A 15,445-nucleotide genomic window follows, 5' to 3' on the forward strand; every position below is an offset into this window, starting at 1 on the left:
AGTGGAAATAACTGCTGCAGAGCAAAATAAAGAAAAAAGAATGAAAAGAACAGAGGACAGTCTCAGAGACCTCTGGGACAACATTAAACGCACCAACATTCGAATTATAGGGGTTCCAGAAGAAGAAGAGAAAAAGAAAGGGACTGAGAAAATATTTGAAGAGATTATAGTTGAAAACTTCCCTAATATGGGAAAGGAAATAGTTAATCAAGTCCAGGAGGCACAGAGAGTCCCATACAGAATAAATCCAAGGAGAAATACACCAAGACACATATTAATCAAACTGTCAAAAATTAAACACAAAGAAATCATATTAAAAGCAACAAGGCAAAAACAACAAATAACACACAAGGGAATCCCCATCAGGATAACAGCTGATCTCTCAGCAGAAACTCTACAAGCCAGAAGGGAGTGGCAGGACATACTTAAAGTGATGAAGGAGAAAAACCTGCAACCAAGATTACTCTACCCAGCAAGGATCTCATTCAGATTTGATGGAGAAATTAAAACCTTTACAGACAAGCAAAAGCTGAGAGAGTTCAGCACCACCAAACCAGCTTTACAACAAATGCTAAAGGAACTTCTCTAGGCAAGAAACACAACAGAAGGAAAAGAACTACAATAACGAACCCAAAACAATTAAGAAAATGGTATATTCTGTTCTGCAAGAGAGAAGCGGAATATTTTGTCCCATCAGTCAAGCAGACCTTTGAAACTCACAACTCTACTACACCTCTACAAGAAAGAAGCCTTGGGCTAGATGTAAATATGGATTCAAGGATCATTCATGAAAACAAAACAGAAAAAGAGAGAGTCCATAGAGTGACTCAAGAAATTTTTGGAGACTATCCACAACCAAGACTAGAATTTGCACAATATAAGCTTGAAACGAAATTCAAAAGCGACCTAAATGGGGGCATCCTGGCTGAGAGAGAAGAACCCCTCCGGTGCCTGGTTAAGTTCTCTAGCCCCCATCTTCTGGAAGCACTGAAATCCTTAGCACCAGCCGGTATTGCAGATGCACCACTTTCTCCATTGCTCACTTGCATACCCAATAAGGGAATGAATTATTTTAAAATTAGAGATAAATAAGATGTATGTGGTTTTGTAAGCACAGCATCCTTGACTGTATTGCATATGCATTTTATAATGACTAGCTGGATAGCTTCTATCTGCAAACTTGTTTTAGAGATTAATCCTTGATGTTGATGATTTAGAAATGTTCAATATAATTCTTGGGACTGATTCTTTCCTCCTCCTGCAAAGCATAGCAGTTGTGGGACTTTAAGATGGGATAGGATGTCTTTTTTCTCACTCCTGTCTCTCAATCCCGGAGAGGTCTGGTTCCAGTTGCTGGTTTCCAGGGATTTTCTCTTAAGCCTTGGATCACAGAAAGAAGCAACAAGAAACTATACCCAACGCAAAACTTCCCAGGAGAATCATAAAATTGGTCCATTCAAAAGGTAGAATTGGGCCCATTAAGTTATTATTGCAGGAGGTAGCCTATCAGTTGATTCAGCTATATAAAATAATGATTTCATTGTAAATGTGATACTTCTCATCTATTTTATCATACATATGGCATTTGAACTGACAGATAATATACAGGTTTGTGAATAAAGATATTTAAAAATGAAAAAAAAAAAAAAAAGAAAATGGGAATAGGAACATACATATCAATAATTACCTTAAATGTAAATGGACTAAATGCTCCCACCAAAAGACACAGACTGGCTGAATGGATACAAAAACAAGACCCATATATATGCTGTCTACAAGAGACCCACTTCAGACCTAGAGACACATACAGACTGAAAGTAAGGGGATGGAAAAAGATATTCCATGCAAATGGAAACCAAAAGAAAGCTGGAGTAGCAATTCTCATATCAGACAAAATAGACTTTAAAATAAAGACTACTAGAAGAGACAAAGAAGGACACTACATAATGATCAAGGGATCAATCCAAGAAGAAGATATAACAATTGTAAATATTTATGCACCAAACATAGGAGCACCTCAATACATAAGGGAAATATTAACAGCCATAAAAGGAGAAATCGACAGTAACACAATCATAGTAGGGGACTTTAACACCCCACTTTCACCAATGGACAGGTCATCCAAAATGAAAATAAATAAGGAAACACAAGCTTTAAATGATACATTAAACAAGATGGACTTAATTGATATTTATAGGACATTCCATCCAAAAACAACAGAATACACATTTTTCTCAAGTGCTCATGGAACATTCTCCAGGATAGATCATATCTTGGGTCACAAATCAAGCCTTGGTAAATTTAAGAAAATTGAAATTGTATCAAGTATCTTTTCCGACCACAATGCTATGAGACTAGATATCAATTACAGGAAAAGAGCTGTAAAACATACAAACACATGGAGGCTAAACAATACACTACTTAATAACGAAGTGATCACTGAAGAAATCAAAGAGGAAATTAAAAAATACCTAGAAACAAATGACAATGGAGACACGACGACCCAAAACCTATGGGATGCAGCAAAAGCAGTTCTAAGAGGGAAGTTTATGGCAATACAATCCCACCTTAAGAAACAGGAAACATCTCGAATAAACAACCTAACCTTGCACCTAAAGCAATTAGAGAAAGAAGAACAAAAACATCCCAAAGTTAGCAGAAGGAAAGAAATCATAAAAATCAGATCAGAAATAAATGAAAAAGAAATGAAGGAAACGATAGCAAAGATCAATAAAACTAAAAGCTGGTTCTTTGAGAAGATAAACAAAATTGATAAACCATTAGCCAGACTCATCAAGAAAAAAAGGGAGAAGACTCAAATCAATAGAATTAGAAATGAAAAAGGAGAAGTAACAACTGACACTGCAGAAATACAAAAGATCATGAGAGATTACTATAAGCAACTCTATGCCAATAAAATGGACAACCTGGAAGAAATGGACAAATTCTTAGAAATGCACAACCTGCCAAGACTGAATCAGGAAGAAATAGAAAATATGAACAGACCAATCACAAGCACTGAAATTGAAACTGTGATTAAAAATCTTCCAACAAACAAAAGCCCAGGACCAGATGGCTTCACAGGCGAATTCTATCAAGCATTTAGAGAAGAGCTAACACCTATCCTTCTCAAACTCTTCCAAAATATAGCAGAGGGAGGAACACTCCCAAACTCATTCTACGAGGCCACCATCACCTTGATACCAAAACCAGACAAGGATGTCACAAAGAAAGAAAACTACAGGCCAATATCACTGATGAACATAGATGCAAAAATCCTCAACAAAATACTAGCAAACAGAATCCAACAGCACATTAAAAGGATCATACACCATGATCAAGTGGGGTTTATTCCAGGAATGCAAGGATTCTTCAATATACGCAAATCAATCAATGTGATACACCATATTAACAAACTGAAGGAGAAAAACCATATGATCATCTCAATAGATGCAGAGAAAGCTTTTGACAAAATTCAACACCCATTTATGATAAAAACCCTGCAGAAAGTAGGCATAGAGGGAACTTTCCTCAACATAATAAAGGCCATATATGACAAACCCACAGCCAGCATCGTCCTCAATGGTGAAAAACTGAAACCATTTCCACTAAGATCAGGAACAAGACAAGGTTGCCCACTCTCACCACTCTTATTCAACATAGTTTTGGAAGTTTTAGCCACAGCAATCAGAGAAGAAAAGGAAATAAAAGGAATCCAAATGGGAAAAGAAGAAGTAAAGCTGTCACTGTTTGCAGATGACATGATACTATACATAGAGAATCCTAAAGATGCTACCAGAAAACTACTAGAGCTAATCAATGAATTTGGTAAAGTTGCAGGATACAAAATTAATGCACAGAAATCTCTGGCATTCCTATATACTAATGATGAAAAATCTGAAAGTGAAATCAAGGAAACACTCCCATTTACCATTGCAACAAAAAGAATGAAATATCTAGGAATAAACCTACCTAAGGAGACAAAAGACCTGTATGCAGAAAATTATAAGACACTGATGAAAGAAATTAAAGATGATACAGATAGATGGAGAGATGTACCATGTTCTTGGATTGGAAGAATCAACATTGTGAAAATGACTCTACTACCCAAAGCAATCTACAGATTCAATGCAATCCCTATCAAACTACCACTGGCATTTTTCACAGAACTAGAACAAAAAATTTCACTATTTGTATGGAAACACAAAAGACCCCGAATAGCCAAAGCAATCTTGAGAACGAAAAACGGAGCTGGAGGAATCAGGCTCCCTGACTTCAGACTATACTACAAAGCTACAGTAATCAAGACAGTATGGTACTGGCACAAAAACAGAAAGATAGATCAATGGAACAGGATAGAAAGCCCAGAGATAAACCCACGGACATATGGTCACCTTATCTTTGATAAAGGAGGCAGGAATGTACAGTGGAGAAAGGACAGTCTCTTCAATAAGTGGTGCTGGGAAAACTGGACATGGACATGTAAAAGTATGAGATTAGATCACTCCCTAACACCATACACAAAAATTAGCTCAAAATGGATTAAAGACCTAAATGTAAGGCCAGACACTATCAAACTCCTAGAGGAAAACATAGTCAGAACACTCTATGACATAAATCACAGCAAGATCCTTTTTGACCCACCTCCTAGAGAAATGGAAATAAAGACAAAAATAAACACATGGGACCTAATGAAACTTCAAAGCTTTTGCACAGCAAAGGAAACCATAAACAAGACGAAAAGACAACCCTCAGAATGGGAGAAAATATTTGCAAATGAAGCAACTGACAAAGGATTAATCTCCAAAATTTATAAGCAGCTCATGCAGCTCAATAGCAAAAAAACAAACAACCCAATCCAAAAATGGGCAGAAGACCTAAATAGACATTTCTCCACAGAAGATATACAGACAGCCAACAAACACATGAAAGGATGCTCAACATCTTTACTCATTAGAGAAATGCAAATCAAAACTACAATGAGATATCATCTCACACCAGTCAGAATGGCCATCATCAAAAAATCTAGAAACAATAAATGCTGGAGAGGGTGTGGAAAAAAGGGAACACTCTTGCACTGCTGGTGGGAATGTGAATTGGTACAGCCACTATGGAGAACGGTATGGAGGTTCCTTAAAAAACTACAAATAGAACTACCATATGACCCAGCAATCCCACTACTGGGCATATACCCTGAGAAAACCATAATTCAAAAAGAGACATGTACCAAAATGTTCATAGCAGCCCTATTTACAATAGCCCGGAGATGGAAACAACCTAAGTGTCCATCATCGGATGAATGGATAAAGAAGATGTGGCACATATATACAATGGAATATTACTCAGCCATAAAAAGAAATGAAATTGAGCTATTTGTAATGAGGTGGATGGACCTAGAGTCTGTCATACAGAGTGAAGTAAGTCAGAAAGAGAAAGACAAATACTGTATGCTAACACATATATATGGAATTTAAGAAAAAAATGTCATCAAGAACATAGGGGTAAGACAGGAATAAAGACACAGACCTACTAGAGCATGGACTTGAGGATATGGGGAGGGGGAAGGGTAAGCTGTGACAAAGTGAAAGAGCGGCATGGACATATATACACTACCAAACGTAAGGTAGATAGCTAGTGGGAAGCAGCCGCATAGCACAGGGAGATCAGCTGGGTTCTTTGTGACCGCCTGGAGGGGTGGGATAGGGAGGGTGGGAGGGAGACGCAAAAGGGAGGGGATATGGGAACATATGTATATGTATAACTGATTAAATTTGTAAAATAAAAATAAAAATAAAAAAGAGAGAGGCTGCGACAGTGAGAGGCCCAAGTATCACGATGAAGAGTGGCCCCCGCTCGCCACAACTAGAGAAAGCCCTCACACAGAAACAAAGACCCAACACAGTCCTAAATAAATAAATAAATAAATAAAATTTAAAAAAAGAAACCATCAACAAAAGGAAAAGGCAACCTACAGGATGGGAGGAAAATGTGCAAATCATATATCTAATAAGGGGTTATTATCCAATATATAAAGAACTCATACAACCCAACAGCAAAACAAAAACAATCCAAATAAACAAAGTCTGGTTAAAAAATGGGCAGAGGGAAAAAAAAGGGGTAGAGGAACTGAATAGATATTTTTCCAAAAGAAGAGACACGAATGGCCAAGAGGTATGTGAAAGGGTGCTTGACATCACTAATCATCAAGGAAATGCAAATTAAAGCCGCAATTAGATAACATCTCACACCTGCTAGGATGGCTACCATCAGAAAGACAGGAGCTAACAACTGTTGAAAAGGATGTGGAGGAAAAAACCCTTGTGGGAATGTAAATTGGTACAGCCATTACGGAAAACAGTGTGGAGGTTCCTCAAAAAATTAAAAACAGAACTACCATACAATCCAGCAATCTCATTTCTGGGTATATAACCAAAGGTAATGAAAACAGGATCTTGAAGAGATACCTGCACCCCCTTGTTCAGTACAGCATTCTTCATAATAGCCAAGATATGGAAACAATCTGTTTCAACCAATGGATAAAGATATGACATATATGTGTGTATGAATGTGTATATACATATTTATACATGTATATACAATGAAATAGTATGCAGCCATGAGAAAGAAGGAAATCCTACCATTTCTGACAACTTGGATGAAACTTGAGGGCATTATGTCAAGTGAAAAACATCAGCAAGAGAAAGACAAATACTGTATGCATGATATCATTTATATGTGGAATCTGAAAAATCCAAACTCATAGAAACAGAGAGTAGAGTGGTGGTTACCATGGGGTGGAGGTAGAGGAAATGGGGAGAGAGTGGTCAAAGGATACAAACTTCCAGTTTATTCAGTTATAAAATGAAATCATTCTGAGGATCTAATGTACAGCATGATGATTATAGCTAACAATGGTGTATTACATACTTGAAAGTTGTTAAGAGAGTAGATCTTAAATGTTCTCATCACAAAAAAGAAATGGTAATTATATGACTGGATGGAGGTGTTAGCTAATGCTATGGTGGTGATCATTTTGCAAAATACAAGCATATCAAATCAACAGGTTGTACGCTTTAAATTTATACATCAATTATATCTCAATAAAGTTGGAAAAAAGTGGAAAGGAAAATTAGAGATTATGTTAATTTGATGGAATTTTTTTTCCTTTTTCTGTTCTTTGCAATGTTGCTTTCAAAATCATATTTATACACATACATATACACACATAAATCATAAAATGTTTTTTATGAAAAAAATTACTGACTTACCTACCTAATTTCTTTGCAGCCCAACCAACCATCTCTCAGGATCTGTACTAACATAAAAGGTGCAATAGAGTAAACTTCTTTTGCTAAGAGTTATGGACTGTTAACTTTATTTTATGGGTTGTACATTCAGGGTCACATATCAGTTGACAGGACATAACACAAATGACACAGAACAAAATGGGCTGAGTTGACTTCATCACTGGGTAGGTAACCTGTGTAACTTCAAGCTCCTCTTCTGTCACCTCTAAAGACAGAAGCAACATCAGCTGCTTCATTTGCTTTTCCCGTTTGAGACAGACACCTCTACCATCACTCAGCTATACGACCTTTATCAGTGGACTTCAAGGGCACCCCAGGCAAGGCCACCTCAGGCTCCCCACCTTAGTCCCTGTGGTTCATCTTCTGAAGGTCTTGAGAGTTACACATACCTAGTCTTTCAGGGCTGAAGACAGTGATGTTTTTCACATATCAAAATAAGGCAAATTGGCTGACACTTGGCCAGTGTATTTAAAATCTGAAATATGTCCAATGCACAGTTCATCTTACTTGTAGTACGGCAATATATGTTCTCAGAGCCTGGCACCTCCAACCCACACCTCTGTAATCCCAAATCAAATCAACCCTGCCCCATGGGTAACCCACACTCACCAACAGCAAATGGTAAGCTGTTCCTGCACAGGGCAAGAACGTGCCTACAACATTTTTAAGTTTCATAAAACTGAAAAGTCCACTGAAGCAAAAAATCTACAATGCTGTGTCTTAATGCAGGAATAACTATGAAGAAGAGATTCAGAATCCAAATTCCCTCACCAAACATTCAATTTCAATTCATTCTCCCAAAGAAAATAAATTGACTATGTGTTTTATCTGACCTTCATGATCAGGGAGAGGAACTTATAGTTTAGATTATTAAACTATGTAAATATAAAGTATTATTGTTTCATCTCTGATAATCAGCCTATCAGCCTACTGAATCTTAATGTTGATATTCCAACATATATTTCAGTAACCCTGAAATTTCAGAGTTAAATAATAATTTTGTCAAGGGCTAAACTATGTCAGAGAAAAAAAAGCACAAGCCTATATTTTTTCTCTTCAATTTTGTCTACAGGATGCAACTAAAAACACAAAGTAGGGGCAGAGTGAAACAAAATCTAAACAGGAATCTTTTATAAAAATGTTAAAGCGAAAAGAAAAGGGCTAGGACAAGAAAAAACAGCAACGAATCAACTGTAGTGGAGGGAATTTATGTGGAAGTATCTCCTACAAAGCACCTGAGGATGGTTTGGGAGGAAGACGGCCAAGTGTTGAAAGTCTAACTTTTGGAGAAAGAACAACTGGGAAAGAAGGTTAAACAAGAACAGGGTGAAGGTGGGACTAGACTGTAGAAAAGGGATGAGGTGTGGTAGACGCATAAATGAGAAGGGAGGAGACTGCAATAAAGGACCTGGCAGAAAGCAGCCAATGGGTGGAAGTGGTAAATAAGACAGGAAATGGAGCTGGGAGTGGGAGCGATTACTGGGTCTAGGATTCAGAAGAGGGAGAACGCGGGCGGGAAAGATAGGCCTGGGGAGAGTGGGTGGGATGGGGCTGTGGAAATAAGGATGAATGTGTAGAGAGGCAGAGTCGGGGAAAGGGCCCAGACTAGGGGGGAGGGTTTAAGGGTGGAGCTTATCAGAGAAGGGTATGGGGTGGGAGAATGAGCTAGGGAGAGGACCGAGGGAGCGCTCGGGAGCAAGGTGGGGAAATCAGCGATCTAGAGGAGGCAGAGGCTTGAGGAGAGCAGCAAGTAAGAACGCTGGGAGGCCAACACACTGCCAGGGTGGAGTGGAAAAACTAGAGAGGGATGGGCGGAGGGCAAAATGGGGGAGGGAGGGTGAGGCTGGGTGAGGGAGAAAAGAGAACAGGGTTGGGGCAGAGGGACGGGTTTGAAGGGAAAGAGGACAAACTCGCGCGGACGAGAAAGGAGACGCAATCTTTCGAGCAGCTGCGAGCCCTCCGAGGCCGCCCGGGGGTGGGGATAGGGGGTTGGGCAGAGAAGTCCTCACCGTGGAATCCTTAAAGGACGTGCCCGGGAGAAAGGGCAGGCCATGCACTGGGTTGAACATTATCGCAGCCGCTCTCGCCGCGGCCACCTCGGTCGGATTTGGTCCTCCCGCGTTGCCGGGGGGACCAGCGGCGTCCTCAAGGGCCCCAGCAGCTCCCTGGTAACGCCAAACATCCCGAGCGCTCGCGGAAGAGGGGCCGGGCCTGAGGCGCAGGCGTGCTGGGTCTGCGCGTGCGCCGTCCGCGGGACTGGGAGCTCTCGCGGGAGTGTGGCCTCGGCGAGCTGGCCCCGCCCCTCCCCTCTCGGGACGCGGCGACGTGAGGGCGGGTGGGGGGGGCGGGAGGAGGCTGTTGCGGGAGGAGGCTGTTGCGATGACGCGATGGTTCTCGCCATGAGGTCCAGGTTCGGGGCGGGCCCTGAGGTCAGTTAGAGGGGAAGCTTCCTTCGTTCCACCGCAGTCCTCACCGCGCTCCGCCCGATCTCTCTTCTCCCACCTGTGGGAAAAGGGCTCTTGTCCCAGTTCACACTGAAGTGCCAGTGGTTGGTTCCGGTTGAAAGTGTTACCTCTCTCGGACCCGTGCTTCCCTGAGGCCAGGGGTTGCGGATTATTCGTGGTTATAACTCTGTTGCTCAAGGATGTTCAATGAACAAATGCAACCGTCTGGTCCCTAATCCTCCCACTACAGCATTCTGTTTTTTTCCACTTTACCTTTCTTTATTCTACTGTCAATCCCTGCAGTTCTGCACCCTCCCAGTTGTTGGCCGGGCCTTTGGGTCTTACACATTCACCGCAGGACACTCAATATTTGTTGACTGAACAGCTACAGGTCTCTCGTGTCAATTCTCCATGTCTCTAGTATCTACCTACTTGCAGCTGCAATGAAAAGATCAGAACCAAGAGAGGAAACGCATCTCCTTCAAAGAGGAAACTAAGTCATAAGAAAAAAGCAAATAAGTGTGGTGACATATTATCAAACTCATAGGTACTCTTTTTACAAAACTTGTTTAAATTACTATCCCTTAAAAGAAATGTAATCCTATTCCTGAAACATTTTCAGGAAAGAAAAAACAAGCTATCCAGCAGCACTGAGGAGCTTAAAAAGAAGAAAAGCAAACAAAACCCAGCTGCCCAGACATTGGATTCATCGGGTCTGAAATGGGTCTCAGGCATCTGATTTTTATAACAGCTGTTTCTGATAATGAGCCAGTTTAGGAACATGATAGAGTAACAGACCTCAATCAGAAGGCTTCCACGTCATGGGGCAGTTTACTGCCAATACAGACAGCAGCTTTAGTTTTACTGCTGCTTGTCCAAGCAAATCCCCTTGTTGGGTTTCACTAATAGTTGTAAACCTCATGGGGCCCAGGACATCAATCCACTAGTGGTACCTGAAGCAGTTATTGGTGGCTGTCTCCACACCCTGCCCAAAGAGTTTCTTTCCTTTTTTTAAAAAAAATTATTTTATTTTTGGCTGCATTGGGGCTTCGTTGCTGCGTGCGGGCTTTCTCTAGCTGCGGCGAGCAGGGGCTACTCTTCATTGTGGTACGTGGGCTTATTGTGGTGGTTTCTCTTGCTGCGGAGCACGGGGCTCTAGGCATGCAGGCTTCAGTAGTTGTGGCACGTGGGCTCAGTAGTTGTGGGGCTCTAGGCACACAGGCTTCAGTAGTTGTGGCACATGGGCTCAGTAGTTGTGGCCCACGGGCTCTAGAGCACAGGCTCATCAGTTGTGGCTCACGGGCTTAGCTGCTCCACGGCATGTGGGAATCTTCCCAGACCAGGGCTCGAACCCGTGTCCCCTGCATTGACAGGCGGATTCTTAACCACCACACCACTGGGGAAGCCCCGAGTTTCTTTTCTAATAATACTTCCTCTCCCCAACTACTTCTAGTTCCCATTTTTGTCCCCTCTCTTTTTTTCACCTTTACAATTTTTTTTTAAATTTCTACTGGTGTAGTACCTTAATGTAGGTGTTTAATACATTTTTTTAAAAAAAATCAATGCATTGTTGAAGATACTGAAGACCTTTAAAAGTATCTGTCCATTGCATTATATCTTAGCCACTGACCTAGAAGGGAAGTGTGGACAAAGCATGTCACCTGCCATATCAGTAAATAACAGATGTCGCCAACCCATCGAGTCAGCAGCCACTGCATTTCCCCACAACTGTGCACCCTGTGGGAATTCAGGATGGAGAAAAGCAGGCTACTGGCCCAAATGGCTAAGATGCATATAAAAGGAATAAGTTCAATGAGCCCAGACTCTGGCACCTTCCGATACAAAGAAAAGCACTAAACTCATTAACTTGAGATGTCTGCATTTTGTGACTAGCAGTAATCTTTAATTTTTTTATTTTTTGCAGTACGCAGGCCTCTCACTCTTGTGGGCTCTCCCGTTGTGGAGCACAGGCTCCAGACGCGCAGGCTCAGTGGCCATGGCTCACGGGCCCAGCCCCTCCGCGGCACGTGGGATCTTCCTGGACCGGGGCACGAACCTATGTACCCTGCATCGGCAGGCGGACTCTCAACCACTGCGCCACCAGGGAAGCCCTAGCAGTAATCTTTTGATGTTCCAACTACCTGGATTTGTTGCAAAAACTATGTATTCGGGCTCCTCCCTTACCTCTTTGGAGCAGTCCCTCGGAGCTATCTGAGAGGCTGTCTTCCTGGCTGGAGTCCTTGGAAAGTCCACCGAATAAAACATAACTCTCAACTTTTAGGTTGTGCTTTTTTTTTTTTTTCCATTCAACAGAAGCCAGCCACTGGGCGAATATTTCAAAATGGCAAGTTCAACCTCAGAATCACTGGGAGCTGTAATCCTTGCTGACCCTTCATGGTAACCTTACTCTTCCCAGTTCCACGATCCCTTCCTGCCCTTTCTCTTAATAAAAGTAAATCCATGGCATTAGGATACACTCAGAAGAGCCCTCCTGGACTAACTGCAGGGTGGCACTTGGGTCTGTATTCCCTGGGCTGGATAGGGGAGCCAGTGGGGCTTGGAAAAGGTGAATCGTGCCTAAATCTACTGTTCTTTGTGGCATCTGTTTCTATTGGAGGAGTGCCTTCTGCTCAAATGTCTTTCTTTCCCAGAAGAGCACACTAGTTAAATGGTTAACAGGTGTTTTAACTACTTTCGGACCTAGAAATGTAAGGTGAAGTAAAATTCTCTTGGCCTGTGGCCTTGTAAAAATGCCATCACCTGTGAGGAGGGGAAGCCAGGCCATACTGGATCAGTGCTAAAAAGCACAGGTACAGGTCTGTGAAGAGGGAAGAAAGGGCCTCAGAAAACCGCTTGAACCCTGAGAAGGGTGGGTGTGATTAAGAGTTTACAGCCTATTTCTCCCAGTCAGGATGACTCAGCATGGATTGCACTCACCATCAACCTGCACTCACCACTAATCACCTGTGGAATATATAGGAGAGGGCGGGAGCCTGACCATCCCCAGCAGCTATAGTAGAAAGTGTGATGTTTGGAAGGCTGTACATAAAGCCTGGACTCAGAAGGCCACAGGGACGTTGCATGACCTTAGAGTGTGCTACAAAGCTTGGGGAATGGAAAAAATGGGAAGATCAGACTGCCAGGAGGCCAAACCTGAAAGAGGGCCTCTCTGGGGCTGGATGACATCTCCCAGAGACACCTGATGGGAGGAGTCGGAATGCAGAGGCTGCAAGCAGCCACCTAAAATAAAAGTCTCCTTTTTCAGCATTTTGCCCGGAGCTGGCTTTGCCTAGAATTTGTTTAAAATCCTAGGACATCCTTATTCTTCAGTACCTAACATCACAGGACAGATATCAAGCAGGTTGCAGGCGCGCGCGTGATTGTGGTGCGTTACTGCCCTCTGCTGGACAAAAACGGTACAGCAAGGTTTCTGGAAAGCAAACTCAATGACCCACCTGCACGTTTGGAAGTACTGGGAGTGTGGCTAGTGAGTGACTATGGAGATGACACCTTGCAAGGGCGTGTCCCTCAGTCAGATGCTCTCTACCCTTCATTTCTATCACTCCGTGGTCTCTGGAATCAATTATCTGAAAAGCGTGCCGGTCAACCACTTTGATCTTTGCAAGGTATGGAGAAAGGTGAGAGAAACCCTGATTTCCAAGCAAATTCTGGAACAGATTTAGGACCCACAGGAAATCTTCATTTGACACAAAAATCACACAGTTTGGGTTTAGATTATTTTAGTTTTGCAGTGGGCTCCTGCCAAGGGGTTGAAAAAACTCGTGTTTCTGATGCTTTTTCCTCTAAGTCAAACCCATTCTATGACTTTAGCTGATTTACTCAGAATTCCCTTCCCTCTGAAAAATCGTATCAAACATGACTTCACAGAATTAGAGATTACATAAGATGTAAGCACAGGATAAGTGCTTTGTTTTTGTTCAGTGCCATTTTCTCAGCTTCCACCACAGTGTCTAACACCTCTTAAATACTCAATAAACAGTTGTAAAATAACTGACCAAGTAAATGAATAAATGATGACTTGAAAATCACCCAGTAAAGTATTTTTCAAATAGCCAGTGGATCCCCATTACTAGGTCTTAAAAACATCTTAATGATTGTGAAAACAACTAGAATTTTTTAAAAAATGAAATAGACTATAAATGATCAGGATGCATCCCATGTTGAATGGGTAAGAATAATTCAGTGAAAAAGTATTTTTAGATGTATAAAAACATACGCATTGGCATCGTGGGTATTAGTGCGGTCAGAGTCAAAAAACTTGGAAAGTGATTAACACAACCCAGCCCCTCATTTTACTGATGAGAAATCTCCAGATCAAAAGAGATTAAGAAACCATGGGTTAATGACTGGTTACTAATTGGGTATTTCTTACACTCAACCTCAATCCTCACACAGCTGGGAAGGATATTCTTCCTTCAGCACATGAGGGATCATTGATCTTAGCATCCAGCTTGTAAGACATCTGTGCCTTAATCAGGTTCTTCACAGGATGGAGAAATAGAAGTGTTAGAGTGATATGGCAGTAATATTGATTATAGGTTTAGATTCCAAATGTGGACAGGGCATGAATCCATTGATCCAGGTAAATGGCAACCTTGAACACGGGGAAATGCCTCTGATTCCTCCTCTCCCACTGAATATCTCAATCCACTCATCCTTCTCTCTTCTCACATATGCGGCATGGAACAGAATGCATGCAGCACGGAGCAGAATGTATGCAGCATGGAACAGAAAGTGAAATGCCCGTTTGGGAGTCCTGAGGGCTATATTCATGTCCTCACTGTGTCTTGAATATTTGTGTGAGCTTGGACAACTTACCTACCTGTGTTTCTGGTTTCTTCATCTCTAAAATGAAAAGCCTGGACCAGAATTAATGATCATTAATGGTTTTGAAAACCTAGTGAAAGCTATGGGTCCTGTCTTCCCCAAATGTGCATACTCACAGGTATAAATGTTAGTTATGATTTTATGGAGCCCCAGTGGGTCTAGGGTCTAGAACTGTTCCCTCTCTGAAATACGATACAGAAGGAGTCCGTATCATAGCTCCCCAGAGGCGGAACGACGTGTAGGTAGAGAGTACTGACTGTAGGAAGCTCTTCAGGACAGATGACCCTTTTTTGCCAACAAATGAATTGCAGGGAGGGGGACTAAGAGTGAAGTGGAAGGGAAACCCATAGTTTAAAAGAGACAAATAACAAGTCGACCGACTGCAACTGGTGGGCCCTGTTGAGATCCTGATTCAAACAAATACACTTTAAAAATAACAATGCCATTTATGAGACTGCTGGGAATTCGAATGTGAGAATGTTAAGAAATTGTTCTTCAATTTTTTAGGCATGATCGGTATGATGGTTTTGCAAGAATGTCTTCATCTTCTCTAAAAACTTTTATTTCTCTAAAAACTTTTAGAGATACATACCCAAGTGTGTATCATGGAGAAAATGATAAGATGTCTGGAATTTGTTTCAGAATAATATGAGAAGGAGCAAGTGAGGGTAGATGACACCAGATTGCCTGTGAGTTGACCCTTGTTGACATGACTAAACACTTCATTAAACATTTCTGTCTACTTTTGTATATACTGAAATTTTCTATAATGAAGAAGTTAAAAAAAAAAGTATGGACTCTGGAGCCAGATGGCCTAGGTGCGGGCCCTGATTCTATCACTTACCA

At 41.5% G+C, this 15,445-nt stretch overlaps 1 protein-coding gene across 2 annotated transcripts in view; it reads right to left on the reverse strand.

The window, feature by feature from the left end:
* EFHC1 (EF-hand domain containing 1) overlaps nucleotides 1–9,533 on the reverse strand; it is a 67,785-nt gene extending 58,252 nt beyond the window's left edge. For both annotated transcript variants that reach the window (XM_060110895.1, XM_060110894.1), the window contains exon 1: nucleotides 9,317–9,533. In XM_060110895.1, coding sequence (XP_059966878.1) covers nucleotides 9,317–9,376 — 60 coding nt within the window. In that variant the 5' untranslated portion in view covers nucleotides 9,377–9,533. The remainder of the gene's footprint in view (nucleotides 1–9,316) is intronic.
* Nucleotides 9,534–15,445: the final 5,912 nt, after the last annotated feature.

This window comes from Mesoplodon densirostris, chromosome 10 (assembly GCF_025265405.1).
Source record: "Mesoplodon densirostris isolate mMesDen1 chromosome 10, mMesDen1 primary haplotype, whole genome shotgun sequence".
Taxonomy (NCBI): Eukaryota; Metazoa; Chordata; class Mammalia; order Artiodactyla; family Ziphiidae; genus Mesoplodon; species Mesoplodon densirostris.